Source organism: Bombina bombina, chromosome 2 (assembly GCF_027579735.1).
Source record: "Bombina bombina isolate aBomBom1 chromosome 2, aBomBom1.pri, whole genome shotgun sequence".
NCBI lineage: Eukaryota > Metazoa > Chordata > Amphibia > Anura > Bombinatoridae > Bombina > Bombina bombina.
The window spans coordinates 240665778-240693409 of NC_069500.1; the positions used below are offsets into that span (position 1 = coordinate 240665778).

The following is a 27632-nucleotide window of genomic DNA, read 5'->3' on the forward strand; positions in this document are numbered from 1 at the left end:
CCCTAAGTTAAACAGCTCTTTTACGTTTAAAAAAATACTAAGTACCCCCTAAAAGTAAAAAAACCTCCACCCACCAAACCCCCCCAAAATTAAAAAAAACTAACACTAAAAAAACCTAAACTACCTATTGCCCCATAAGTAGCATTTGTATGGGCATTACCCTTAAAAGGGCATTCAGCTCTTTTACTGCCTTTAAAAGGGCATTCAGCCTTTTTTACAGCTCATTAAATCCCTAATCTTGAAAAAAATAAAAAAATAAAAAAAAAAAAAAAGAATCTAAGCCCCAAATTGGTACTCACTGTTCCTGAAGTCCGGCGGAGAAGGTCTTCTTCCATGCGGCTCCATTATCTTCTATCTTCATCCGGAGGTGAGGAGCTGGTTTCCCTGATGCACTGATCCTCAGCGGCGGTGTTCAGCGGCGGTAAACCTCAGCGGTGTGGAGGCTCCTCTTCATGCGATAGTCCGTCGCACACTGAAGATTGAATGCAAGGTACCACATATTTATTGGGGTACCTTGCATTCCTATTGGCTGAAATTTGAAATCAGGCAATAGGATGAGAGCTGCTGAAATCTTATTGGCTGATTTGAACAACCAATAGGATTTCAGTAGCTCTAATCCTATTGGCTGATTTAAAAATTTCAGCCAATAGAAATGCAAGTTACCCCAAACTGAATGCGGTACCTTGCATTCAATTTTCAGTGACGCCGGAGATCAGATGAAGAGGAGCCTCCATGTCGCTGAGGATCGCCACTGCTGCTCCAGATCCACGCATTGGGGAAGACTGCCTGGTAGAGCCGCCTGGTAGAAGACCTTCTCCTCCGGACTTCAGGAACGGTGAGTACCTATTTGAGGCTTAGTCTTAGGATTTTTTTAAGAGTTGAGATTTAATGGGCTGTAAAAGAGCTGATTGTCCTTTTAAAGGGACACTGAACCCAAAAAAATTTTCTTTCGTGATTCAGATAGAGCATGTAATTTTAAGCAACTTTCTAATTTACTCCTATTATCAATTTTTCTTCGTTCTCTTGCTATCTTTATTTGAAAAAGAAGGCATCTACGTTATTTTTTGGTTCAGTGCCATGGACAGCACTTGTTGATTGGTGGGTGAATTTATCCACCAATCAGCAAGAACAACCCGGTTGTTCACCACAAATGGGCCGGCATCTAAACTTACATTCTTGCATTTCAAATAAAGATACCAAGAGAATGAAGAAAATTTGATAATAGGAGTAAATTAGAAAGTTGCATAAAATGGCATGCTCTTTCTGAATCACGAAAGAAAAAATTTGGGTCCAGTGTCCCTTTAAGGGCAGTAAAAGAGCTGAATGACAATGCCCACACAAATGCCCTTTTAGGGGCAATGGGTAGGTTTTTTTAAGTGTTAGTTTTTTTTTTATTTTGGGTGGGTTGGTTGGGTGGGGGTTTTACTGAGAGGGGTAATTGGTCCTTTTTGTAAGTAACTTAGGACAATGTCCTACAAAAGACCCTTTTAAGGGTTATTTGTAGTTTAGTATTAGATTAGGGGGTGTTTGGATTTTTTAACCATAGACTGCCCTCTGGGCAGACTTAAAGGGACATGAAACCTCAAATTTTTCTTTCATGCTTTAGAAAGAGCATGCCATTTTAAACAACTTTCTAATTTACTTCTATTATCTAATTTGCTTCATTCTCGTGATACCCTTTGCTTAAAAGCATATCTAGATATGCCCCGTAGCAGCTGATTGGTGGTTGCACATAGATGCCTCATTTGATTGGCTCACACATGTGCATTGCTATTTCTTCAACAAAGTATCTAAAAAATGAAGCAAATTAGATATTAGAAGTATATTGTAATGTTATTTAAAATTGTATTTTCTAACTGAATCATCATAGAAGAAATTTGGGTTAAGTGTCTCTTTAAAGCCTAGTATCAGTATAAGAGTGAACATGTTTGGATTTATGCATCATGAGAAGGTATTCTGCAGAAGGGTGATAAGAAGAGATGTAATCTCAGGAATATCCCCAAAATACATCACTGCAAGTAGCTAAACTCAAACATGTTATGAACAGTCTCCTCTGGATAAAACTCATCTGCAAACACACTGTAGTAACTAATAGATAGACACAAGTTGCTGGAAAATACCAAAATGGGGCCAAAAGTGCATCATTATAAAGTTACAAGCCACATCCCCCTTCTGGTCCTGGGATACAAGCAAAATAAGACACTTTTCATTTAACAATGCAATGTAAATGGCACTAAACTGAACCAGTTTTGTTTTGATTTACAGATTTTTTTTAAGGAAATATTCTTGTACATTATTTTTTTGGGATATAGATATTAATTATTCATTATTTAAGTTAATGTTAAGATTCTAAAAATACAAAACCTTTAGGTTTTCTCTGGGTTTGAACAGGTTTTCAGGCTATAGAATAATAAAAGTTTTAGTATCTGATATTAAAAAAAAATGTTTTGCTCATTAATCATAATTTTCATATGCTGTTTAGTCATTACATTTGTGATTGTCTCCTGCTACTATCAATATTTAAACACAATACAAACCCTGAAAAGTAAATAACAGCAGAACAAATTTGCTTTAATTGACCTTTTTTCCTAAGCGTGTAATATTTTGTTTATAATATTTTGCTGATGCAAATCAGAGTGGCATTGTGTACTTTAAAGCAGTGCTTGACAAATATGTTCAAAATCTAGGAGCCAGCCCAAAAATCTAGGAGCCAGACCAAAAATCTAGGAGCCAGCCCAAAAATCTAGGAGCCAGCCCAAAAATCTAGGAGCCAGGTATTTTTCATGGTTTATGTATGCATATTAAAGTTTAAAGTGCCACTGGATGATAGTTGGGGTAAATTGCAGAAATTCATATCATTTTCAAATAATTCTTAGGATATAATTACCTTTAAAAACTGAGTAATGGCCTTTGCTTTATCTCTCCTTGTCTCCTCACTCATAAACCAGTACGTCAGTCCAAGATAAAAGTAAAATTTAGCATTTTCAGGTTTCTTTTCAATAGCACTCTGAAAACTGAAGTCACAACTATTAGGTCAAGCAATGCTTCACATATTTGAACAAAATGAATGGTTTTGTCATACATTATTCTGCATGCAGTTATGAAATATGTTGAGAAATAGTACAATTGGTATAGTAGAAAGTTTATAAATAAAACGTTTTATTTTATTTTCATGCCATTTTTTTATTTGTGAAAAATTAAAATATGCTGGACACATCTTCAGATTGTATCTACAAAAATGATAGACAATATTATTGTGTAAAGAGCCATCATAATAGAAGCATTACATAATCTATACCTATCTATTAGAAAACAAAACTGCTCCTGAATGTTAGGCAGCAAATACAATAATTGCACACTCAAAGGGATAGCAAATCCATCAGAACAATAAGCAAAATATTAAAGGGACACTAAAGTCAAAATTAACATTTTATTAATCAGCTAGAAATGCAGTTTTAAACAACTGTCCAATTTACTTCCATTATCAAAATGAGCATTTTTTTTATATGCATACTTTGATGCTCCAGCACCTACAGAGCATTTGGAGAAGTGCACAGTATAAACGTAAACGCATTTTGTGATTGGCTAATGGCTGTCACATGATACACACTGGATTAACTTTGAAATTTGCCAAAAAAAATTCTACTGCTTATTTCAAATTCAAAGTGAGCGCAGTTTCATTGTATTTTTATATGTATTTAGTGGTCCGTTAAAGAAAAAAAACACATCTCTGACAATGGTGAAGCACCAACATAGAACAATTGGAAACTCATGTGAAGTTTACTAAAATAAGATCACAACAAGCTTGTAAGATATGAAGAATGTATGTCACAGGGCATAACATTATTTTAGTTTCATTTGGCTTTTAATTTCATTCTAAATGGTCAAAATTTGGATTTGATCTTTAAGGGCTCAATGTACGAAGCAGCGAAAGCTGCTCCGGAGCCCTTACGGGGCAGGTTCGCATATGCAAGCCTGTTTCCTGCAATGTAAGACGCAGCGGTCATTAGACCGCTGCTTCTTACACCCTACACCACCTCTGAGGTGGCAAGGGAAAATAACAGAGAGCTCGCTCGCTCTAGGTGATTGACAGCCCCTTCAGTCGCGTGATGAAGGGGCGGACATTACACACTCCAATGAGTGTGAAATTATACATACGGGCCAGTGGATTAACAGATCCGCTGCCCATGTGTCGCAAAGGCGGGCGGACAGCTTAGCGAGCTGAGAAGCTGTCCGCCCGCCTGTTAGTACAAGGAGCCATTAAAGTGTAATTTTTTCCTGTGTATAAAAATCTGACTAATATTGTTGACTTTTTTTAAGGACATAATTGTATTTCTCACCAGTGTTTACAGAAGCTTTATTTCTGAAATCTAAAGTACCCAACAACATATACACACACACAGATAACCGTCTTTTGGTTATACCCCAGCGAGGGTGATTAGTGTATTACTACAGAACTATCAAACAATGAAAAATAGAACTCACTAGACTTTTGAATGTGATAATCTTTACTGTACACATGAACATTAAAGATTACCCATTTGGAATCCAGTTTGTGCCAGTTTCCACAGTGCTATATTTATATTTATTTATGTATGGTTATATACATTTTTACATCATGCAGACATACCTTTTTTCTGCCTCACCATAATTCTTCTCAATATAATGGAGTTGGCCCTCAAGAAAATTGGTTTCTGCCAACATGGGATTCATTTTTCTTAGTTCCATTAAAATCTAAAAAAGAAAAACAAATTGAGAAAAACTAAATTTAAAAGGGTTGAAGCAAAAAAGAACAAACCACATCACCATAAATCTGTATAAACAAATCTATTTTTTAAAGTTTTTTCTTTTTCAAAATCAGAATCAGCTGTGACAGAACTTATATAGCTTGGGGCTTTTAGAAACTCGAACTAATGCGTATGGACCATTCACAGGAGTGTGACTGCATACAGAAGCAGCTATTTTTAACTGCATTATTTTTCATAAAAAAAATTGCAGGGGCAAAATAGCCCCATTTACATTTTCAGTATAATGTTTCTTTACTATAGTAGTTTAAAATGCTTTTTTTTAATATAGTAATGCATTGCAGTCAACTAAACTAATATGTTTTATTATTATACTTGCAGGTATATTTAAGAATGGGCAGACAAGTTACTAGACAGGAAATCTTTCCCCCTGAAATTGACACTGGTGATGTAGCTTTGAACTTAAGATTTCACGAAAGCTCTCTTGTGAAATCCCATGCTCTGCTCTTGCGCAACAAATCATGTGAGAACATGGGTTGTCAAATCACCCTGTCTGATGAGTGTGGGTTGATTTTAATTTGGCACTTCTATGGTGGTGGAGAGGTTAGAAAGCAGTAGTTTGTTGCTGTTGTTTTTTTGTTTATACTCTTTTTGTTTCCATTTTTTAATCATGCTATATTAGAAATGAGAATAAACAAACAACATTAAAAAAGTATATGAACATAGTGACAAATTATAGAGATAAAGTACATGGTAATCTGTGAAACGGTTACAATTCAAACTTACAATGCAGTACATAATATTGGCTTAATAACTAAGCATAACACCAAGGGCTATAACACAGTACTGAAATTAATTTCATATAGAGTGAATAGCAACTTAAGAAGAAAGCGGGTGTGTATAAGGAAAAAGAATAGGAAAGCACTAGGTCAGAATATAGTGGGGTTGTAGCTGTACCATAAAAAGGGGGGGGGGGGGGTGACATGTTAAAGATTTTACTTTTCTCCAAATATCCCATATTAGACAGACAATGAAGGTCAATTTTGTTATTAGAAGACATATTCTTAGAGTCAAAGAAGTCCTTAATGTCAGATCAATTTGGAAGAGGCAAGTAATACAGGTTAAGATGGAATAGGCCTGCATGAGCCTTGTTTGGAATGTGGATCCCCGGTTTTAACATACTTCACAAAGAGAATACTCCAGAATCTAGTGAGTTGCGGACATTCCCACTAAATATGGGCTGGGCTACCTACCTCTCCGCAATTCCTCTAACATAAGGGTGAGTTGAACACAGAACTTTTATATAAGCCCCTGAGAAGTTAGGTGCCACTAAGTAACGGTTTTAACACACACCTAGATTATGAGTTTTGCATTAGAGGCTATGCGGTGCTAACGAGCAGTTTATGCTCACCGCTCACTTACATACAGCGCTGGTATTACGGGTTTTTACAAACCCGGCGTTAAAAGACAAGAAGTGAGCGTTGAGCAAAATTTTGCTCAAAATCTCACTCCAATACCAGCGCTGCTTACGTTAGCGGTGAGCTGGTGTAACGTGCTCGTGCACAATTTCCCCATAGGAATCAACGGGGAGAGCCGGCTGAAAAAAAGTCTAACACCTGCAAAAAAGCAGCGTTTAGCTCCTAACGCAGCCCCATTGATTCATATGGGGAAATAAAATGTATGTCTACACCTAACACCCTAACATGAACCCCGAGTCTAAACACCCCTAATATTACACTTATTAACCCCTAATCTGCCGCCCCCGACATCGCTGACACCTACATTATATTATTAACCCCTAATCTGCCGCTCCGGACACCGCCGCCACCTACATTATACTTATGAACCCCTAATCTGCTGCCCCCAACATAGCCGACACCAACATTATATTTGTTAACCCCTAATTTGCCGTCCCCAAATGTCGCCGCAACCTACCTACACTTATTAACCCTTAATCTGCCGCCCCCAACGCCGCTGCCACTATAATAAATATATTAACCCCTAAACCTAAGTCTAACCCTAACCCCCCCAACTTAAATATAATTTAAATAAATCTAAATAAAATTACTATCATTAACTAAATTATTCCTATTTAAAACTAAATACTTACCTATAAAATAAACCCTAAGACAGCTACAATATAACTATAATTACAATGTAGCTAGTTTAGGGTTTATTTTTATCTTACAGGCAACTTTGTATTTATTTTAACTAGGTAGAATAGTTATTAAATAGTTATTAACTATTTAATAAACTACCTAGCTAAAATAAATACAAAAGTACGTGTAAAATAAAACCTAACCTAAGTTACAATTACACCTAACACTACACTATAATTAAATTAATTCCCTAAATTAAATATAATTAAATACAATTAAATAAAATTAGCTAAAGTACAAAAAAAAACACAACACTATAAATAAACAAATTATAAGATTTTTAAACTAATTACACCTAATCTAATCCCCTTAACAAAATAAAAAAGCCCCCCCAAAATAAAAAAAGCCCTACCCTACACTAAATTACAAATAGCCCTTAAAAGGGCCTTTTGTGGGGCATTGCCCCAAAGTAATCAGCTCTTTTACCTGTAAGAAAAATTACAAATCCACCCCCCAACATTAAAACCCACCACCCACACAACCAACCCTACTCTAAAACCCACCCAATACCCCATTAAAAAAACCTAACACTAACCCCTTGAAGATCACCTTACCGGGAAAAGTCTTCATCCAACCGGGCCGAAGTCCTCAACAAATCCGGCAGAAGTGGTCCTCCAGACGGGCAGAAGTCTTCATCCAGACGACATCTTCTATCTTCATCCATCCAGCGCGGAGCGGGTCCATCTTCAAGACATCCGACGCGGAGCATCCTCTTCTTTCCACGGCGACTGAAGAATGTAGGTTCCTTTAAGAGACGTCATCCAAGATGGCGTCCCTTAGATTCTGATTGGCTGATAGAATTCTATCAGCCAATCGGAATTAAGGTATAAAAAATCCTATTGGCTGATGCAATCAGCCAATAGGATTGAAGTTCAATCTTATTGGCTGATTGGAACAGCCAATAGAATGCGAGCTCAATCCTATTGGCTGTTCCAATCAGCCAATAGGATTGAACTTCAATCCTATTGGCTGATTGCATCAGCCAATAGGATTTTTTATACCTTAATTCCGATTGGCTGATAGAATTCTATCAGACAATCGGAATTGAAGGGACGCCATCTTGGATGACGTAATTTAAAGGAACAGTCATTTAGTAAGAATACTTCGTTGGAAGAGGATGCTCCGCGCCGGATGTCTTGAAGATGGACCCGCTCCGCGCCGGATGGATGAAGATAGAAGATGCCGTCTGGATGAAGACTTCTGCCCGTCTGGAGGACCACTCTTGCCCGTCTGGAGGACTACTTCTGCCGGCTTCGTTGAGGACTTCGGCCCGGTTGGACGAAGACTTCTCCCAGTAAGGTGATCTTCAAGGGGTTAGTGTTAGTTTTTTTAAGGGGGTATTGGGTGGGTTTTAGAGTAGGGTTGGTTGTGTGGGTGGTGGGTTTTAATGTTGGGGGGGGATTTGTAACATTTTTTACAGGTAAAAGAGCTGATTACTTTGGGGCAATGCCCCGCAAAAGGCCCTTTTAAGGGCTATTTGTAATTTGTAATTTAGTGTAGGGTAGGGCTTTTTTTTATTTTGGGGGGGCTTTTTAATTTTGTTAGGGGGATTAGATTAGGTGTAATTAGTTTAAAAAAATCTTGTAATTTCTTTATTATTTTCTGTAATTTAGTGTTTGTACTTTAGCTAATTTTATTTAATTGTATTTAATTTAGGGAATTAATTAATTTAATTATAGTGTAGTGTTAGGTGTTAGTGTAACTTAGGTTAGGTTTTATTTAACAGGTAAATTTGTATTTATTTAAATAACTATTTAGTAACTATTCTACCTAGTCAAAATAAATACAAACTTGCCTGTAAAATAAAAATAAACCCTAAGATAGATACAATGTAACTATTAGTAATATTGTAGCTATCTTAGGGTTTATTTTATAGGTAAGTATTTAGTTTTAAATAGGAATAATTTAGTTAATTATAGTAATTTTATTTAGATTTATTTAAATTATATTTAAGTTAGGGGGGGTTAGGGTTAGACTTAGATTTAGGGGTTAATAACTTTAGTATAGTGGCGGCGGCGTAGGGGGTGGCAGATTAGGGGTTAATAAATGTAGGTAGGTGTCTGCGATGTTAGAGACTGCAGATTAGGGGTTAATAATATTTAACTAATGTTTGCGAGGCGGGAGTGCAGCGGTTTAGGGGTTAATATATTTATTATAGTGGCGGCGATGTCCGGTTCAGCAGATTGGGGGTTAAAAATTTTCTTTTAGTGTTTGAGATATGGGAGGGCCTCGTTTTAGGGGTTAATAGGTAGTTTATTGGTATTAGTGTACTTTTTAGCACTTTAGTTAAGAGTTTTATGCTACGGCGTTGTAGTGTAAAACTCGTAACTACTGACTTTAAAATGCGGTACCAGTGTTGACAGGAGAGGGACTACCGCTCACTTTTTGGAAGACTCGTAATACCGGCGCTATGCAAGTCCCATTGAAAAAATAGGATACGCAATTTACATAAGTGGATTTGCGGTATTTCCAAGTATGGCCAAAAAAGTGAGCGGTACACCTGTACCTGCAAGACTCGTAATATCAGCGGGCGTTAAAAAGCAGTGTTGGGACCAGCCAACGCTGCTTTTTAAGCCTAACGCAAAACTCGTGATCTAGGTGATAGTTTGTTAAGTGTGACACAATGAAAGGCTGCTCTTGCACCTGTGACTGTTTTGGACCAATCAATCTGTTTTCCATGTAAAATTTAAGGACCTCTCCCATGATAGAATATATGCTAATTTGTAAAATATAGGGGAACGAGAGTTATGTCTATACGAAACCTAGAGGGACCTACGTGGTGGAATCCTAGAGACCCACATTTTTCCCAATATGTCAGCTGTCGGGGCTGGGAGGTCAAGAATCCCCAAAAACGTAAGAAGCGCCAAAGCCTGCAAAATTTAAAAGCTAAATACGGAGGAGGGTTAAATGACTGCTACTTCTTAAAGTGTTGCTGCAGGCATGCATGATTGAGCATGCACAGCATGGGTTTCAAAACTGCAAATGGAGCTTCACAAATAAGCCACACAAAAAAAAACCATTTAAGGAATATGAAACCCAAAATGTTTCTTTCATGATTCCGAAAGAGCATGCGACTTTAAAACACTTTCTAATGTACTGCTTTTTTCAATGTTTCTTTGTTCTCTTGGTATCTTTTGTTGCTGGCCCATTCTGGAGCACTATATGGCATCAGTTTTGCAAGAATGTTATCCATTTGTAAGAGCACTATATGGCAGCACTATTTCCTGCCATGTAGTGCTCCAGATGAATACCTAAGTATCTCTTCAACACAGAATATCATGTTAATGAAGCATATTTTATAACAGAAATAAATAGGAATCTTTTTTAAAATGGCATGCTCTGTCACAAGACATTTTTGGGATTTCATATACTTTTAAAGCTTATTAATGGCTGATCACATTTATTTTATTAAAGAAAGAAGTATTCTCCTCTAAGAAGTTGCAATAAGTAGTTTTTCAAAAGTTAGTTAAAATAGATTGTGTGATATGTCCCTTGGCATGTTTGTATTTCTGTGCGTCTATGTCCCTTTTTGTGCCAGTATGTTACTGTGTTTTTTAGCCATTCTCTCAGTATTGCTCTACATGCCTATGTTCTTTTGTGTGCCTCTGTTAGATTGCGTATCTAGGTCTTCTTCTCAATGTCCCTCTTTGCGCACCTCCATATTGTTGCCTGTGAGAGTTACTGTGTGCTTTTACCACTCTGTGTATTGCTATACATTGCACTTTATACAAATTCTATACAAAATGGGGGTCACTGATGGGAAAAAAACACAATTTATGCTTACCTGATAAATTTATTTCTCTTGTGGTGTATCCAGTCCACGGATCATCCATTACTTGTGGGATATTCTCATTCCCAACAGGAAGTTGCAAGAGGACCCACAGCAAAGCTGTTATATAGCTCCTCCCCTCACTACCATATCCAGTCATTCGACCGAAAACAAGCAGAGAAAGGAGAAACCACAGGGTGCAGTGGTGACTGTAGTTTAAATTTAAAAATAACCTGTCTTAAAATGACAGGGCGGGCCGTGGACTGGATACACCACAAGAGAAATAAATTTATCAGGTAAGCATAAATTGTGTTTTCTCTTGTAAGGTGTATCCAGTCCATGGATCATCCATTACTTGTGGGATACCAATACCAAAGCTAAAGTACACGGATGAAGGGAGGGACAAGGCAGGTACTTAAACGGAAGGTACCACTGCCTGTAAAACCTTTCTCCCAAAAATAGCCTCCGAAGAAGCAAAAGTATCAAATTTGTAGAATTTTGAAAAAGTATGAAGCGAAGACCAAGTCGCCGCATTGCAAATCTGTTCAACAGAAGCCTCATTTTTAAAGGCCCAAGTGGAAGCCACAGCTCTAGTAGAATGAGCTGTAATCCTTTCAGGAGGCTGCTGTCCAGCAGTCTCATAGGCTAAGCGTATTATGCTTCTTAGCCAAAAAGAAAGAGGTTGCCGAAGCCTTTTGACCTCTCCTCTGTCCAGAGTAAACAACAAACAAAGCAGATGTTTGTCGAAAATCTTTAGTAGCTTGTAAGTAAAACTTTAAAGCACGAACCACGTCCAGATTATGTAAAAGACGTTCCTTCCTTGAAGAAGGATTGGGACACAAGGATGGAACAACAATCTCTTGATTGATATTCTTGTTAGATACCACCTTAGGTAAAAACCCAGGCTTGGTACGCAGGACTACCTTATCAGAATGAAAAATCTCAGCTCAGACACTCTACGAGCCGAGGAAATAGCTACCAAAAAAAGGACTTTCCAAGATAAATGCTTTATATCTATGGAATGAAGAGTTCAAACGGAACTCCTTGAAGAACCTTAAGAACCAAATTTAAGCTCCATGGTGGAGCAACAGGTTTGAACACAGGCTTGATTCTGACTAAAGCCTGACAAAATGCCTGAACGTCTGGAACATCTGCCAGACGCTTGTGCAAAAGAATAGACAGAGCAGAAATCTGTCCCTTTAAGGAACTAGCTGACAAACCTTTTTCCAAGCCTTCTTGGAGAAAAGATAATATCCTGGGAATCCTAACCTTACTCCATGAGTAACCCTTGGATTCGCACCAATAAAGATATTTACGCCATATCTTATGGTAAATTTTCCTAGTGACAGGCTTTCGTGCCTGGATTAAGGTATCAAGGACTGACTCGGAGAAGCCACGCTTTGATAAAATCAAGCGTTCAATCTCCATGCAGTCAGTCTTAGAGAAATTAGATTTAGATGGAGGAGAGGACCCTGAAGTAGAAGGTCCTGTCTCAGAGGCAGAGTCCATGGTGGCAATGATGACATGTCCACTAGATCTGCATACCAGGTCCTGCGTGGCCACGCAGGCGCTATTAGAATCACCGATGCTCTCTCCTGCTTGATCTTGGCAATCAGACGAGGGAGCAGAGGAAACGGTGGAAACACATAAGCCAGGTTGAAAGACCAGGGCGCTGCTATGGCGTCTATCAGCGTCGCCCTGGGGTCCCTGGACCTGGATCCGTAACAAGGAAGCTTGGCGTTCTGTCGAGACGCCATGAGATCCAGTTCTGGTTTGCCCCAGCGATGAATCACTTGTGCAAACACCTCCGGATGGAGTTCCCACTCCACCGGATGAAAAGTCTGTCGACTTAGAAAATCCGCCTCCCAGTTCTCTACACCTGGGATATGGATAGCTGATAGGTGGCAGGAGTGAATCTCTGCCCAGTGAATTATCTTTGAGACTTCTAACATCGCTTGGGAACTTCTTGTTCCCCCTTGATGGTTGATGTAAGCCGCAGTCGTGATGTTGTCCGACTGAAATCTGATGTACCTCAGAGTTGCTAACTGAGGCCAAGCCTGAAGAGCATTGAATATCGCTCTTTGCTCCAGAATATTTATTGGAAGGAGAGACTCCTCCTGAGTCCACGATCCCTGAGCCTTCAGGGAGTTCCAGACTGCACCCCAACCTAGAAGGCTGGCATCTGTTGTTACAATTGTCCAATCTGGCCTGCGAAAGGTCATACCTTTGGACAGATGGACCCGAGATAGCCACCAGAGAAGAGAATCCCTGGTCACTTGGTCCAGATTCAGTTGAGGAGACAAATCTGTGTAATCCCCGTTCCACTGACTGAGCATGCATAGCTGCAGCGGTCTGAGATGTAAGCGTGCAAACGGCACTATGTCCATTGCCGCTATCATTAAGCCGATTACTTCCATACACTGAGCCACCGAAGGGCGCGGAATGGAATGAAGAACCCGGCAGGAATTTAGAAGCTTTGATAACCTGGACTCCGTCAGGTAAATTTTCATTTCTACAGAATCTATCAGAGTCCCTAGAAAAGAAACAGCAAAATGAACAAGCAGAGGCACCGGGTAGTTCACAAAACAAAAGTGTCCTTTATTCAGGTATTAAAAAGACAGCAGGAGACACTTAGGAAAAAGCTTTAAACCTCTGGGGCAAAGGTGGAGTGGTGGTTCCCCACGTACCCTGATGCTGACGCGTTTCGGCAAATGCCGTAATCGTAGCTGAAGGGTGTAAGCTTAATCACTTATTTAAAGAGACAGATCACCTGTGATAGGTTAAAAACTTATGCTACGTGGGTGACACCCACCTCCACCTGTGTGTTAGACAATTGCCCTAATTTAGGATAGTAAGACCATATTATCCACTTCATATAAATCTTTCTTATGCATATATATATAACGAAATTGAAATAGTAATAATAGTAATGGTATTTACAGAACATTTCTTGTTATACATATGTAGACACTACTGGAAGAACATAAAAATTATTATCAACATATATGTGTATACATATATCTGCACTGCTCAAATTGCATTTCACATAGATACATAGTTAGGATGCGCAGCCATATAAGACTGCCTGAGCTAATTGTATAGGCTCAATATAATCCTTTGTGTTCCTTGTTTATATCTTAAATTAGTGATTTAAGAAAGAATACCTATTGAATCACAAATATTGTTCTAAACATGAAAATAATAATGATAATAATAATAATAAAGGGTTGATAGAGAATGTTGGAAACCAGGACAAGGGGGGTATATCTACTTCTTACCCCTATGTATATATATATACATATGTAAAAGGCTACTTAGGGGGAGAACCACATTCCATACCCATACATCATCGTACAGTGTCTTTTTGGAAAGATACACAGGTTAACACCAGAAATTGATCAAGTCATATTCAGAATTAAGCCCATTGGGCATCCTGGTGTGCAACCTGTGTATCCAAAACACCTCCCTCTTAAGGAGCAAATTATCCCTGTCACCCCCCTATTATTTGTGTTTACCACTTCAATAATCGTCCATGACAATGTCCCTGGATCTTTGTTGTGTTTTATCTTGAAGTGGTTCACTAAGGGGGTAGTTAGTTTGCCTGACTTGATGTCATTTATGTGTTCCCTTATCCTGGTTCTGACCTGTCGAGACGTTTGACCTGTATATTGGATGTCACATGAGTCACAATTGAGGAGATAGACTGCATATGTGGATCTGCAATTGAAAAGTGCCCTGTGTGCAAATGTCTCTCCCGAGTGTGCACTTCTGAATACATTGCCCAATTTTTCATGTCCACATGCTATGCAGCTACTATAACTACATTTGTAGACTCCTTTATATCTTAAACTAGAGGATATATTGGTTTCATCCTGTTTCAATTGCGTGGGGGCTACATAGTTGCCTATGGTTTTGCCTCTTCTGAAGGCAAACCTCACCTTTTGTGTGGCAATATGTGCAAGTTCATCATCAGCCCTAAGTAATGTCATATGTTTGCGTATAATATTACACACCTGGTAATATTGCCTGCTAAACTGAGTCACAAAAGTTAACTGTTCATATTTAGCATCACATACTGATTGCTTCTCACTAAGAGGGGTGGCCCTCTATATGGCCCTTACTTCCTCCCGGGCCCTGATGATATCCTGTATGGGGTACCCCCTCTCTTGGAATTTTTTGAAAAGTTCGGTTTCATGCTTAAAGTGTTCACTGTCCCGGGTACAATTCCTTTTTACCCTAGTGAACTGACCCTTCAAGACTGACTTAAAAACCTGTTTAGGATGGCTACTGTGAGCATGTAATAGAGTATTTCTAGTTATAGGTTTTCTATATAGCTCAACCTTTACATATTCTGATCCCTCACCATGAAGGGTAACATCCAAGAAATTAATCCTAGAAGACCCAAATTCATGGGTAAACTGTAGACTGGCATTATTGACATTCAAATGCCCTACGAATTCCTGTGCTTCCTCTAAACTTCCATCCCAAATAAAGAGCAAATCGTCTATATAGCGACGATAATAGACGATTTTGCCCCTTTGACTGTTTATATCTCCAAAGATGTGGCACAGCTCCCACCAACCCATGTAAAGGTTGGCGTAAGAGGGAGCAAATTTTGCTCCCATGGCTGTGCCACACCTCTGGAGATAGAAAAGACGTTCAAACACAAAAAAGTTATGGGTAAGCAGGAATTCGGTAACCCTGACAACAAACCTGATGAAGTCATCGCTATATTCAGTAGATCTCCTTAGAAAGAAGGATATGGCTTCAAGACCAGATCTATGTGGAATAGACGAATATAATGACTTGACATCCACTGATAACCAGCCATAGCCCTCCTTTTCCAAGGTATCATTTCTATTTCTGTGAGAAGCTGTTTAGTATCCCTCAAGTGACTAAGGAGTTCCCCCACTAGGGGTTGTAGAAGGCAGTCTAGCCTCCTAGATAAAGGTTCCAACATTGAGCCAATCCCACTGATGATGGGCCTGCCCTCAACATTCTCCAAGGTCTTGTGTACCTTTGGGAGAAGATTGAAGGTAGGAATTTTGGGGTTTCTGGCATATAAGAAATCACAAGTGCCATCATCAAAAAATCCCCCTTCCATCCCATCATCAATCAGGTGTGAGAGTTCCTTTTGAAACCTAGAGGTGGGGTCAAAATCTAATATGATATATTGTTTAGGGTCATTTAGTTGTCGGAGAGCATCTTTAATAAAGAACTCCCTGTCCATTAAAACAACAGACCCTCCCTTATCTGCTGCCCTCACCACCAGATTTTTATTTTCACTTAAATCCTTAAGCGCAATTCTTTCTTTAGCGCTAAGGTTACCCTTCGTTCCAAGTACAGAGGTGTATGCCAATTTATTTAAATCATCCTCCACCCTTCTCTGGAATTTTTCCAGGATGGGTCCCCTTGACTGAATAGGGTAAAATTTGGATACACCTCTGAATCTGGGACCAATGGTACTTGTGTTGGCGGGATCCGTGTCCACACAATAATTCTCCCTCTGTAATGACTCCAAATCCACCACATTACAACATTCTTCAAAAGTTAAGTTTGCTCTTATTTCCTTGGCTGAATCACCTACAAAGACATTTTCAACCAAGTCATTTTTTAAATGCTTTTTTAATGTTAATGATCTGATAAGTTTATTCACATCATCTAATGTGGTGAATAAATCAAAGTCATCAGTCGGTACAAAATTGAGTCCCAAACCCAGGACCTTCTCCTCAACCTTGCTCAATGTATGACTAGAAAGGTTAATAACCGGTGTCAGTTGTACTTCCTGCCCTAATATCTCCTCCTGGTTGAGAACCTTGTTTTTAAATGTTACCTTCTGGATATGTTCAAGGCACGGACATTCACATTCACTGAGCAGCGATAAACTACCCCTGTAAGACATAGCACTACGTTGGATTATCGGCCTATTCCGGCCGTGGACTCTCCTTACCTGTACTCTCCTTACCTTACGCTGTAGGGATCCACGCTGCTGCTCGACCTCCAGGCTACTGTGGATGCACAGATTTCGGAGAGAGAGGATCTAGAGCAATGAAGACTTAAGGTGGGTCCCCAGGATCAGCGCTATATCAGCACATTGTTTAAAGCACATATATGAGCACAGAACTTTTTTGAGGGGTCAAAGTGTTTTGGAGCAAGTGCAATATACCCAGGACCTTCTCCTCAACCTTGCTCAATGTATGACTAGAAAGGTTAATAACCGGTGTCAGTTGTACTTCCTGCCCTGATATCTCCTCCTGGTTGAGAACCTTGTTTTTAAATGTTCTCCACCTCTCCCCCCCCCCTTCTTGTCCTGCGGGGGGCCTGGAAAAAACCTGTTCAATCTCACCCCTCTCCCGTTCCACAGAAGTGGCAGTACTGGGTGTAGGGGCATCATTGACTCTATCTAGATCCTGATATCTAGACTGTCTACCCCTTCCTCTCCCTCTGCCACCTGTGTTAGACTGTACCGGGGTGGGAATTATATCTCTAGTGCTATGTCTTACAGGGGTAGTTTATCGCTGCTCAGTGAATGTGAATGTCCGTGCCTTGAACATATCCAGAAGGTAACATTTAAAAACAAGGTTCTCAACCAGGAGGAGATATTAGGGCAGGAAGTACAACTGACATCGGTTATTAACCTTTCTAGTCATACATTGAGCAAGGTTGAGGAGAAGGTCCTGGGTTTGGGACTCAATTTTGTACCGACTGATGACTTTGATTTATTCACCACATTAGATGATGTGAATAAACTTATCAGATCATTAACATTAAAAAAGCATTTCAAAAATGACTTGGTTGAAAATGTCTTTGTAGATGATTTAGCCAAGGAAATAAGAGCAAACTTAACTTTTGAAGAATGTTGTAATGTGGTGGATTTGGAGTCATTACAGAGGGAGAATTATTGTGTGGACACGGATCCCGCCAACACAAGTACCATTGGTCCCAGATTCAGAGGTGTATCCAAATTTTACCCTATTCAGTCAAGGGGACCCATCCTGGAAAAATTCCAGAGGAGGGTGGAGGATGATTTAAATAAATTGGCATACACCTCTGTACTTGGAACGAAGGGTAACCTTAGCGCTAAAGAAAGAATTGTGCTTAAGGATTTAAGTGAAAATAAAAATCTGGTGGTGAGGGCAGCAGATAAGGGAGGGTCTGTTGTTTTAATGGACAGGGAGTTCTTTATTAAAGATGCTCTCCGACAACTAAATGACCCTAAACAATATATCATATTAGATTTTGACCCCACCTCTAGGTTTCAAAAGGAACTCTCACACCTGATTGATGATGGGATGGAAGGGGGATTTTTTGATGATGGCACTTGTGATTTCTTATATGCCAGAAACCCCAAAATTCCTACCTTCAATCTTCTCCCAAAGGTACACAAGACCTTGGAGAATGTTGAGGGCAGGCCCATCATCAATGGGATTGGCTCAATGTTGGAACCTTTATCTAGGTGGCTAGACTCCCTTCTACAACCCCTAGTGGGGGAACTCCTTAGTCCCTTGAGGGATACTAAACAGCTTCTCACAGAAATAGAAAGGATACCTTGGAAGGAGGGCTATGGCTGGTTATCAGTGGATGTCAAGTCATTATATTTGTTTATTCCACTTAGATCTGGTCTTGAAGCCATATCCTTCTTTCTAAGGAGATCTACTGAATATAGCGATGACTTCATCAGGTTTGTTGTCAGGGTTACCGAATTCCTGCTTACCCATAACTTTTTTGTGTTTGAACATGTTTTCTATCTCCAGAGGTGTGGCACAGCCATGGGAGCAAAATTTGCTCCCTCTTACGCCAACCTTTACATGGGTTGGTGGGAGCTGTGCCACATCTTTGGAGATATAAACAGGCAAAGGGGCAAAATCGTCTATTATCGTCGCTATATAGACGATTTGCTCTTTATTTGGGATGGAAGTTTAGAGGAAGCACAGGAATTCGTAGGGCATTTGAATGTCAATAATGCCAGTCTACAGTTTACCCATGAATTTGGGTCTTCTAGGATTAATTTCTTGGATGTTACCCTTCATGGTGAGGGATCAGAATATGTAAAGGTTGAGCTATATAGAAAACCTATAACTAGAAATACTCTATTACATGCTCACAGTAGCCATCCTAAACAGGTTTTTAAGTCAGTCTTGAAGGGTCAGTTCACTAGGGTAAAAAGGAATTGTACCCGGGACAGTGAACACTTTAAGCATGAAACCGAACTTTTCAAAAAATTCCAAGAGAGGGGGTACCCCAGACAGGATATCATCAGGGCCCGGGAGGAAGTAAGGGCCATAGAGAGGGCCACCCTTCTTAGTGAGAAGCAATCAGTATGTGATGCTAAATCTGAACAGTTAACTTTTGTGACTCAGTTTAGCAGGCAATATTACCAGGTGTGTAATATTATACGCAAACATATGACATTACTTACGGCTGATGATGAACTTGCACATATTGCCACACAAAAGGTGAGGTTTGCCTTCAGAAGAGGCAAAACCATAGGCAACTATGTAGCCCCCACGCAATTGAAACAGGATGAAACCAATATATCCTCTTGGTTAAGATATAAAGGAGTCTACAAATGTAGTTATAGTAGCTGCATAGCATGTGGACATGCAAAATTGGGCAATGTATTCAGAAGTGCACACTCGGGAGAGACATTTGCACACAGGGCACTTTTCAATTGCAGATCCACATATGCAGTCTATCTCCTCAATTGTGACTCATGTGACATCCAATATACAGGTCAAACGTCTCGACAGGTCAGAACCAGGATAAGGGAACACATAAATGACATCAAGTCAGGCAAACTAACTACCCCCTTAGTGAACCACTTCAAGATAAAACACAACAAAGATCCAGAGACATTGTCATGGACGATTATTGAAGTGGTAAACACAAATAATAGGGGGGGTGACAGGGATAATTTGCTCCTTAAGAGGGAGGTGTTTTGGATACACAGGTTGCACACCAGGATGCCCAATGGGCTTAATTCTGAATATGACTTGATCAATTTCTGGTGTTAACCTGTGTATCTTTCCAAAAAGACACTGTACGATGATGTATGGGTATGGAATGTGGTTCTCCCCCTAAGTAGCCTTTAACATATGTATATATATATATACACATAGGGGTAACAAGTAGATATACCCCCCTTGTCCTGGTTTCCAACATTCTCTATCAACCCTTTATTATTATTATTATCATTATTATTTTCATGTTTAGAACAATATTTGTGATTCAATAGGTATTCTTTCTTAAATCACTAATTTAAGATATAAACAAGGAACACAAAGGATTATATTGAGACTATACAATTAGCTCAGGCAGTCTTATATGGCTGCGCATCCTAACTATGTATCTATGTGAAATGCAATTTGAGCAGTGCAGATATATGTATACACATATATGTTGATAATAATTTTTATGTTCTTCCAGTAGTGTCTACATATGTATAACAAGAAATGTTCTGTAAATACCATTACTATTATTACTATTTCAATTTCGTTATATATATGCATAAGAAAGATTTATATGAAGTGGATAATATGGTCTTACTATCCTAAATTAGGGCAATTGTCTAACACACAGGTGGAGGTGGGTGTCACCCACGTAGCATAAGTTTTTAACCTATCACAGGTGATCTGTCTCTTTAAATAAGTGATTAAGCTTACACCCTTCAGCTACGATTACGGCATTTGCCGAAACGCGTCAGCATCAGGGTACGTGGGGAACCACCACTCCACCTTTGCCCCAGAGGTTTAAAGCTTTTTCCTAAGTGTCTCCTGCTGTCTTTTTAATACATGAATAAAGGACGCTTTTGTTTTGTGAACTACCCGGTGCCTCTGCTTGTTCATTTTGCTGTTACCTTCTGGATATGTTCAAGGCACGGACATTCACATTCACTGAGCAGCGATAAACTACCCCTGTAAGACATAGCACTACGTTGGATTATCGGCCTATTCCGGCCGTGGACTCTCCTTACCTGCGGATCCATCCGCCCCTTGCCGTGACGTCACGCAGTTCCGGACTGACTGCATACACGCTGAGACGCTGTAGGGATCCACGCTGCTGCTCGACCTCCAGGCTACTGTGGATGCACAGATTTCGGAGAGAGAGGATCTAGAGCAATGAAGACTTAAGGTGGGTCCCCAGGATCAGCGCTATATCAGCACATTGTTTAAAGCACATATATGAGCACGGAACTTTTTTGAGGGGTCAAAGTGTTTTGGAGCAAGTGCAATATATTGGGGTTTATATATGTGAAAGCAAGCAACCGCGGTAACACGCTGACAGGTGCTGCAAACTTTCTTGTGGTTGTATCCCTAGAAAAGAAACTCTCGTGAGTGGGGATAGAGAACTCTTTTCCTCGTTCACTTTCCACCCATGCGACCTCAGAAATGCCAGTACTATGTCTGTGTGAGACCTGGCAATTTGGAAGTTTGACGCCTGTATCAGGATGTCGTCTAAATAAGGGGCTACTGCTATGCCCCGCGGCCTTAGGACTGCCAGAAGGGACCCTAGAACCTTCGTGAAGATTCTTGGGGCTGTAGCCAATCCAAAGGGAAGAGCTACAAACTGGTAATGCCTGTCTAGAAAGGCAAACCTTAGAAACCGATGATGATCTTTGTGTATCGGAATGTGAAGATAAGCATCCTTTAGATCCACTGTAGTCATATATTGACCCTCCTGGATCATAGGCAGGATGGTACGAATAGTTTCCATCTTGAATGATGGAACTCTGAGGAATTTGTTTAAGATCTTTAGATCCAAAATTGGTCTGAATGTTCCCTCTTTTTTGGGAACCATAAACAGATTTGAGTAAAAACCATGTCCTTGTTCCTCCTTTGGAACTGGATGGATCACTCCCATAACTAGGAGGTCTCTTACACAGTGTAAGAATGCCTCTCTCTTTATCTGGTTTGCAGATAATTGTGAAAGGTGAAATCTCCCTATGGGGGGAGAAGCTTTGAAGTCCAGAAGATACCCCTGGGATATAATTTCCAACGCCCAGGGATCCTGAACATCTCTTGCCCACGCCTGGTCAAAGAGTGAAAGTCTGCCCCCCACTAGATCCGTTACCGGATAGGGGGCCGTTCCTTCATGCTATCTTAGAGGCAGCAGCAGGTTTTTTAGCCTGCTTACCTTTGTTCCAGGTCTGGTTTGGCATCCAGACCGGCTTGGACTGAGCAACAGTTCCCTCTTGTCTTGCATTAGAGGAGGTTGATGCCGCACTTGCCTTGAAGTTTCGAAAGGCACGAAAATTAGACTGTTTGGCCCAGGATTTGGACCTATCCTGAGGAAGGGCATGACCTTTACCTCCAGTGATATCAGCAATAATTTCCTTCAAACCAGGCCCGAATAAGGTCTGCCCCTTGAAGGGAATGTTAAGCAGCTTAGATTTTGAAGTCACGTCAGCTGACCATGATTTAAGCCATAGCGCTCTGCGCACCTGTATAGCAAAACCAGAATTCTTAGCCGTTAGTTTAGTCAAATGAACAATGGCATCAGAAACAAAAGAATTGGCTAGCTTAAGTGCCCTAAGTTTGCCAAGTATGTCATCCAATGGAGTCGCTACCTGTAAGGCCTCTTCCAGAGACTCAAACCAGAACGCTGCAGCAGCAGTGACAGGGGCAATGCATGCAAGGGGCTGTAGGATAAAACCTTGTTGACAAAATATTTTCTTAAGGTAACCTTCTAATTTTTTATCCATTGGATCTGAAAAAGCACAACTGTCCTTGACAGGGATAGTAGTACGCTTTGCTAAAGTAGAAACTGCTCCCTCCACCTTAGGGACTGTCTGCCATAAGTCCCGTGTGGTGGCGTCTATAGGAAACATTTTTCTAAAAATAGGAGGGGGAGAGAACGGCACACCTGGTCTATCCCATTCCTTACTAATAATTTCTGTAAACCTTTTAGGTATTGGAAAAACATCAGTACACACCGGCACTGCAAAGTATTTATCCAGTCTACACAATTTCTCTGGCACTGCAATTGTGTCACAGTCATTCAGAGCAGCTAAAACCTCTTTAAGTAACACTTGGAGGTGTTCAAGCTTAAATTTAAATGTAGAAATATCAGAATCAGGGATTCTCCCTGAATCAGAAACATCACCCACAGACTGAAGTTCTCCTTCCTCAGCTTCAGCATATTGTGAGGCAGTATCAGACATGGTTCTTAAAGCGTCAGTATGCTCTGCATTTCGTCTAACCCCAGAGCTATCTCGCTTACCTCTAAGTTCAGGTAGTCTGGCTAGTACCGCTGACAGTGTATTATCCATGGCTGCCGCCATGTCTTGTAAAGTAAACGCTATGGGTGCCCTTGATGTACTTGGCGCCATTTCAGCGTGAGTCCCTTGAGCGGGAGTCAAAGAATCTGACACGTGGGGAGAGTTAGTCGGCATAACTTCCCCCTCGCTAGATTCCTCTGGTGATAATTTTTTTAAAGACAAAATATGATCTTTATTGCTTAGAGTGAAGTCAGTATAATTGGTACACATTCTAAGAGGGGGTTCCACCATGGCCTTTAAACATAATGAACAAGGAGTTTCCTCTATGTCAGACATGTTTATACAGACTAGCAATGAGACTAGCAAGCTTGGAAAACACTTTAATTCAAGTTAACAAGCAATATAAAAAAACGGTACTGTGCCTTTAAGAGAAACAAATTTTGTCAAAATTTGAAAAACAGTGAAAAAAGGCAGTTACACAAACGAAATTTTTACAGTGTATGTAATAGGCTAACAGAGCATTGCACCCACTTGCAAATGGATGATTAACCCCTTAGTTCAAAAAAACGGATAAAAAAAAAACGACAGACGTTTTTTTAACAGTCCCAGCAAAGTGCCACAGCTTTACTGTGGCTCCTACCTTCCCCAATAAACGATTTTAGGCTCTTTAGAGATGTCCTGTAGCATTCAGGGGACTCCTGAGGAAAACTGGATGTCTAAGTCTGTAATTTTAACTGCGCAAAAAAGCGCTAAAATAGGCCCCTCCCACTCATATTACAACAGTGGAAAGCCTCAGGAAACTGTTTCTAGGCAAAAATACAGCCAGCCATGTGGAAAAAATTAGACCCCAATAAGTTTTATCACCAAGCATATATAAAAAACGATTAAACATGCCAGCAAACGTTTTATATAGCATATCTATTAGGGTATTACCCCTGAGAGTAAGCATGATACCAGTCATTATTAAATCACTGTATTCAGGCTTAACTTACATTTATCAGGAATCAGCAGCATTTTCTAGCATTTCCAATCCTAGAAAAAATCATAACTGCACATACCTGATAGCAGAGTAAACTGCACGCCATTCTCCCTCTGAAGTTACCTCACTCCTCAGACATGTGTGAGAACAGCAATGGATCTTAGTTACAACCTGCTAAGATCATAGAAAACTCAGGCAGATTCTTCTTCTATCTCTGCCTGAGAAAAAAATAGCACAACTCCGGTACTATTTAAAATAACAAACTTTTGATTGAAGTTAATAAACAAACTATTTTTCACCACTCTCCTCTTACTACCTCCATGCGCGTTGAGAGTTGCAAGAGAATGACTGGATATGGTAGTGAGGGGAGGAGCTATATAACAGCTTTGCTGTGGGTCCTCTTGCAACTTCCTGTTGGGAATGAGAATATCCCACAAGTAATGGATGATCCGTGGACTGGATACACCTTACAAGAGAAACAATATTTTATAAGCCATACTAAATTATACCCAGGTGTATATATCAGTGTTGTGAAATATGTTTAGTGTTCAGGGTTAAAATGTATAAATGGGATGTAGAAAAAAGCACACACAGTACATGAAATTGTATCACTGCATCAACATAAAAAGCAAAGAAAGCAAAATGTGCAAAACCTACAAATTATAGTACTTTATTGACTACATAGCTCAACAAGTAATTTTTGCTATCATAATAAAGCCCCATGCTAATAGGATTATGAACCCTGGTGCCGGAGAACAAATAGGGCTTCTTGCCATACCCCAATACAGTTATCTGCTAGATACAACACCATGTGTACATATAATTAAATATGCATCTCCTGTTTATCTCTACACAATAATTATTTTGCTGCTAAATTGGTTTGTTGGAATTATTCCCACCCCACAGCGTCAGGAGGAAATAGATATGTTCATTTTGTATGAATCATACACTTGTCATATTTTTCTTAAACAAAACATGTAATCAAAATACTTTTGTAATTCATACTAAGGTAGCGCCAAGGATATTCATAGCATATTTGGAAACGTCATAGCTGAATTATGTGTTATTAATTAAATTAAAAGGACAGTAAACATTTAGAGATTGTAATATAAAAGGTTAAATTATAAAAAAAAGGGGGTAGATTTATTATTTTTGTCCCCCTTTCCTGTGATTTAAGTCTGAACATTGTTAGGTTTCCCTATTCTAACAGCTGACAGTGCACATGGCACATTAACAACTGTGATTTACAAATAGCAAGCCAACATGTTCCTAAATAGATAAACAAATTGTGCAAGCGAATATTCCAATTGATAAATAAAAAAAGAAACCTTTGCAGCGCAGTCCACAGAACCTTTCTTTAGGTAAGCTTGGCATTTAATGACACTGAGATCAGGGTCATTATCTGCATTGGAAATCTGGAAAGAACAAAACAAAAGCAGAATTTATATATAAATATATATTTACAAAATACAAGTTGTTACTGTGCTGAGAAATTTAAATAGATTACACTTCTTTATTACTGACCTGTTAATAACAACCTTATGAACTACTCATCTATACTAAAAGTAAAATACATTGCATAGGGAAAATCCTTCCTTCATTGACTCAGAGGGTCACAAACTATTTGGCAAACTTTAGCATTATACACATCAGCAACTCAGCATTTTAATACAAAATGCTATACATACACACACTCACATACATACATAACCCACATACATACAAAACAGATCTGTACTCATTGGATTTAACTGCTTAATTTACAACACTAGTTAAATCCATTGAGTTTGTGTCTGTTGTAAATTAGATTTCATTATTATCCAGCACCAGCTGAAATGATGTGTGACATAATATGGATAAATAAATAAATAAATAAGAACACAAAGAATAAAATGAGTTTGCAAATTCTTAACAGTACCCTTACCTACACACAGAACATTTGAGAAATCTTTGAGCCTTAAGGCACAGCAAAGTCAAAATTAATTTTCTTGATTTAGAAACAGTATGCAATTAAAAAAAAATAAACAAACTTATATCTCTAACATTCTATGACAGCAGTGTTGCAACAATGTATAACATTGCTACAAACATTATTGCTATAGATTGCTAAAGACACCCTTTAAAGCAATTGCTTATAAGGACATAAAAACCCAACATTTTTTAGATAATAGAAGAAAGTTGTATACAATTGCATACTGTATTTAAATCATTATTTTTGATCTCTCAAAAACTGTAGAACTTTGGTTTTTTTTATGGGTTAAAGTCCATACTACCTGGTAATTTGAAATGTATACAATGTGTTTATATATATATATATATATATATATATATAAATATATATAAATATATATATATACATACACATATAACATTTTATAATTATATATATATATATATATATATAATAATTATATAATATTAGAAAACATTACACACACACACATACATGCACACATATATACACATATATATATATATACACACACACACACAGAATATATTGTCCAAACTATCAGCTGAGATGAAAATACTGTAAAATGAGGAAATAGATAGGATAAATTATGTTTCTACATCTCCAGAGTAACATGATGGTAGAGGTTTTATTCACAGTATAGCTTATTATTTTTCAGTGTAGCAGCTATTACAGAATAATTTGTTTAATTATTCAAGCAGTATCCAGGAAATTTGTTGGAGAGCATAATAACCTAAAATTAGCAGTAAAATAGTAAATTACATCCTAAATCAGTAGCTTATAGCAATGTAAAAAACAAATGCAGGATCTATGCATTCAATACATATGTTTACAAGTTATTTAAATCAGAAACAAAGACTATGGCATATACATATTTAATTGCTAAAATATACCTGCTCAACAGTCTTTAATGCCTCTTCAGCGCAGATGGAGCCAGTGCCTTCCATTAAAGCTTCTGCCTTTAGACGGAGAGCTGTATTCATTTGTAGATGGGATCCGTTTTGTTGCTTCATAAAAGCTTTAATTGCTAAATGACAAGAGTATTACATTTGCTCCTACGTTAATCAGAACTTAACTATGCAATGTTTAAAGTATAACAAATACCATAACTATTTCTCTTAACACTTACAAATAAATTAAAGGGGCTGTAAACATTTAAATTACCCCACATAATCAATTTGCTGCATAACAGACAGGTCTATAAGATCAATAAAAGTGTTTTAAAAGAACTTCCGGGCAGCAGCCATGTTTGGACAAACCTCTGTGAGCTGCTCAAGATCTACAGTTTAATCTGTAATTTATCTTCACATTTCTGCAGCATCCTATGTTCAGAGCTATATGAACTTACAGAGCTACTATTTCTGCTTTAGTTAAAGTATCGCTCACTACTGTGGACAGCCTCAGCATTCCGGAATATACAGTGGCTTGGCCTCCACCTTTACTCTCCTGCAGAGTAACTGTAGTACATGTAAATACTGCTATTCTTCAGACTTTCAAATAGAGGTAAAAAACTATTGCATTTTTGCTGAGCTTTAAAGGGAAAGTCTACTCCAGAACTTTTATTGTTTAAAAAGATAGATAATCCCTTTATTACCCATTGCCCAGTTTTGCATAACCAACACTGTTATATTAATATACTTTTTACCTATGTGATTACCTTGTATTTAAGCCTCTGCAGGCTGCCCCCTTATTTTAGTTCTTTCTACAGACTTGCATTTTAGCCAGTCAGTGCCCTGTCATAAGTAACTCCACAGGCCTGAGCACAATGTTATCTATATGGCACAAATTAAC

General features: G+C 38.9%; 1 protein-coding gene across 2 annotated transcripts in view; it reads right to left on the reverse strand.

Moving 5' to 3' along the window:
- Positions 1–27632, reverse strand: part of SKIC3 (SKI3 subunit of superkiller complex) — a 403595-nt gene that overhangs the window by 290244 nt on the left and 85719 nt on the right. For both annotated transcript variants that reach the window (XM_053701496.1, XM_053701495.1), the window contains exons 11-14: positions 26735–26868; positions 25198–25284; positions 4631–4734; positions 2888–3014 (exon numbers count right to left, since the gene is read on the reverse strand). In XM_053701496.1, coding sequence (XP_053557471.1) covers positions 2888–3014; positions 4631–4734; positions 25198–25284; positions 26735–26868 — 452 coding nt within the window. The remainder of the gene's footprint in view (positions 1–2887; positions 3015–4630; positions 4735–25197; positions 25285–26734; positions 26869–27632) is intronic.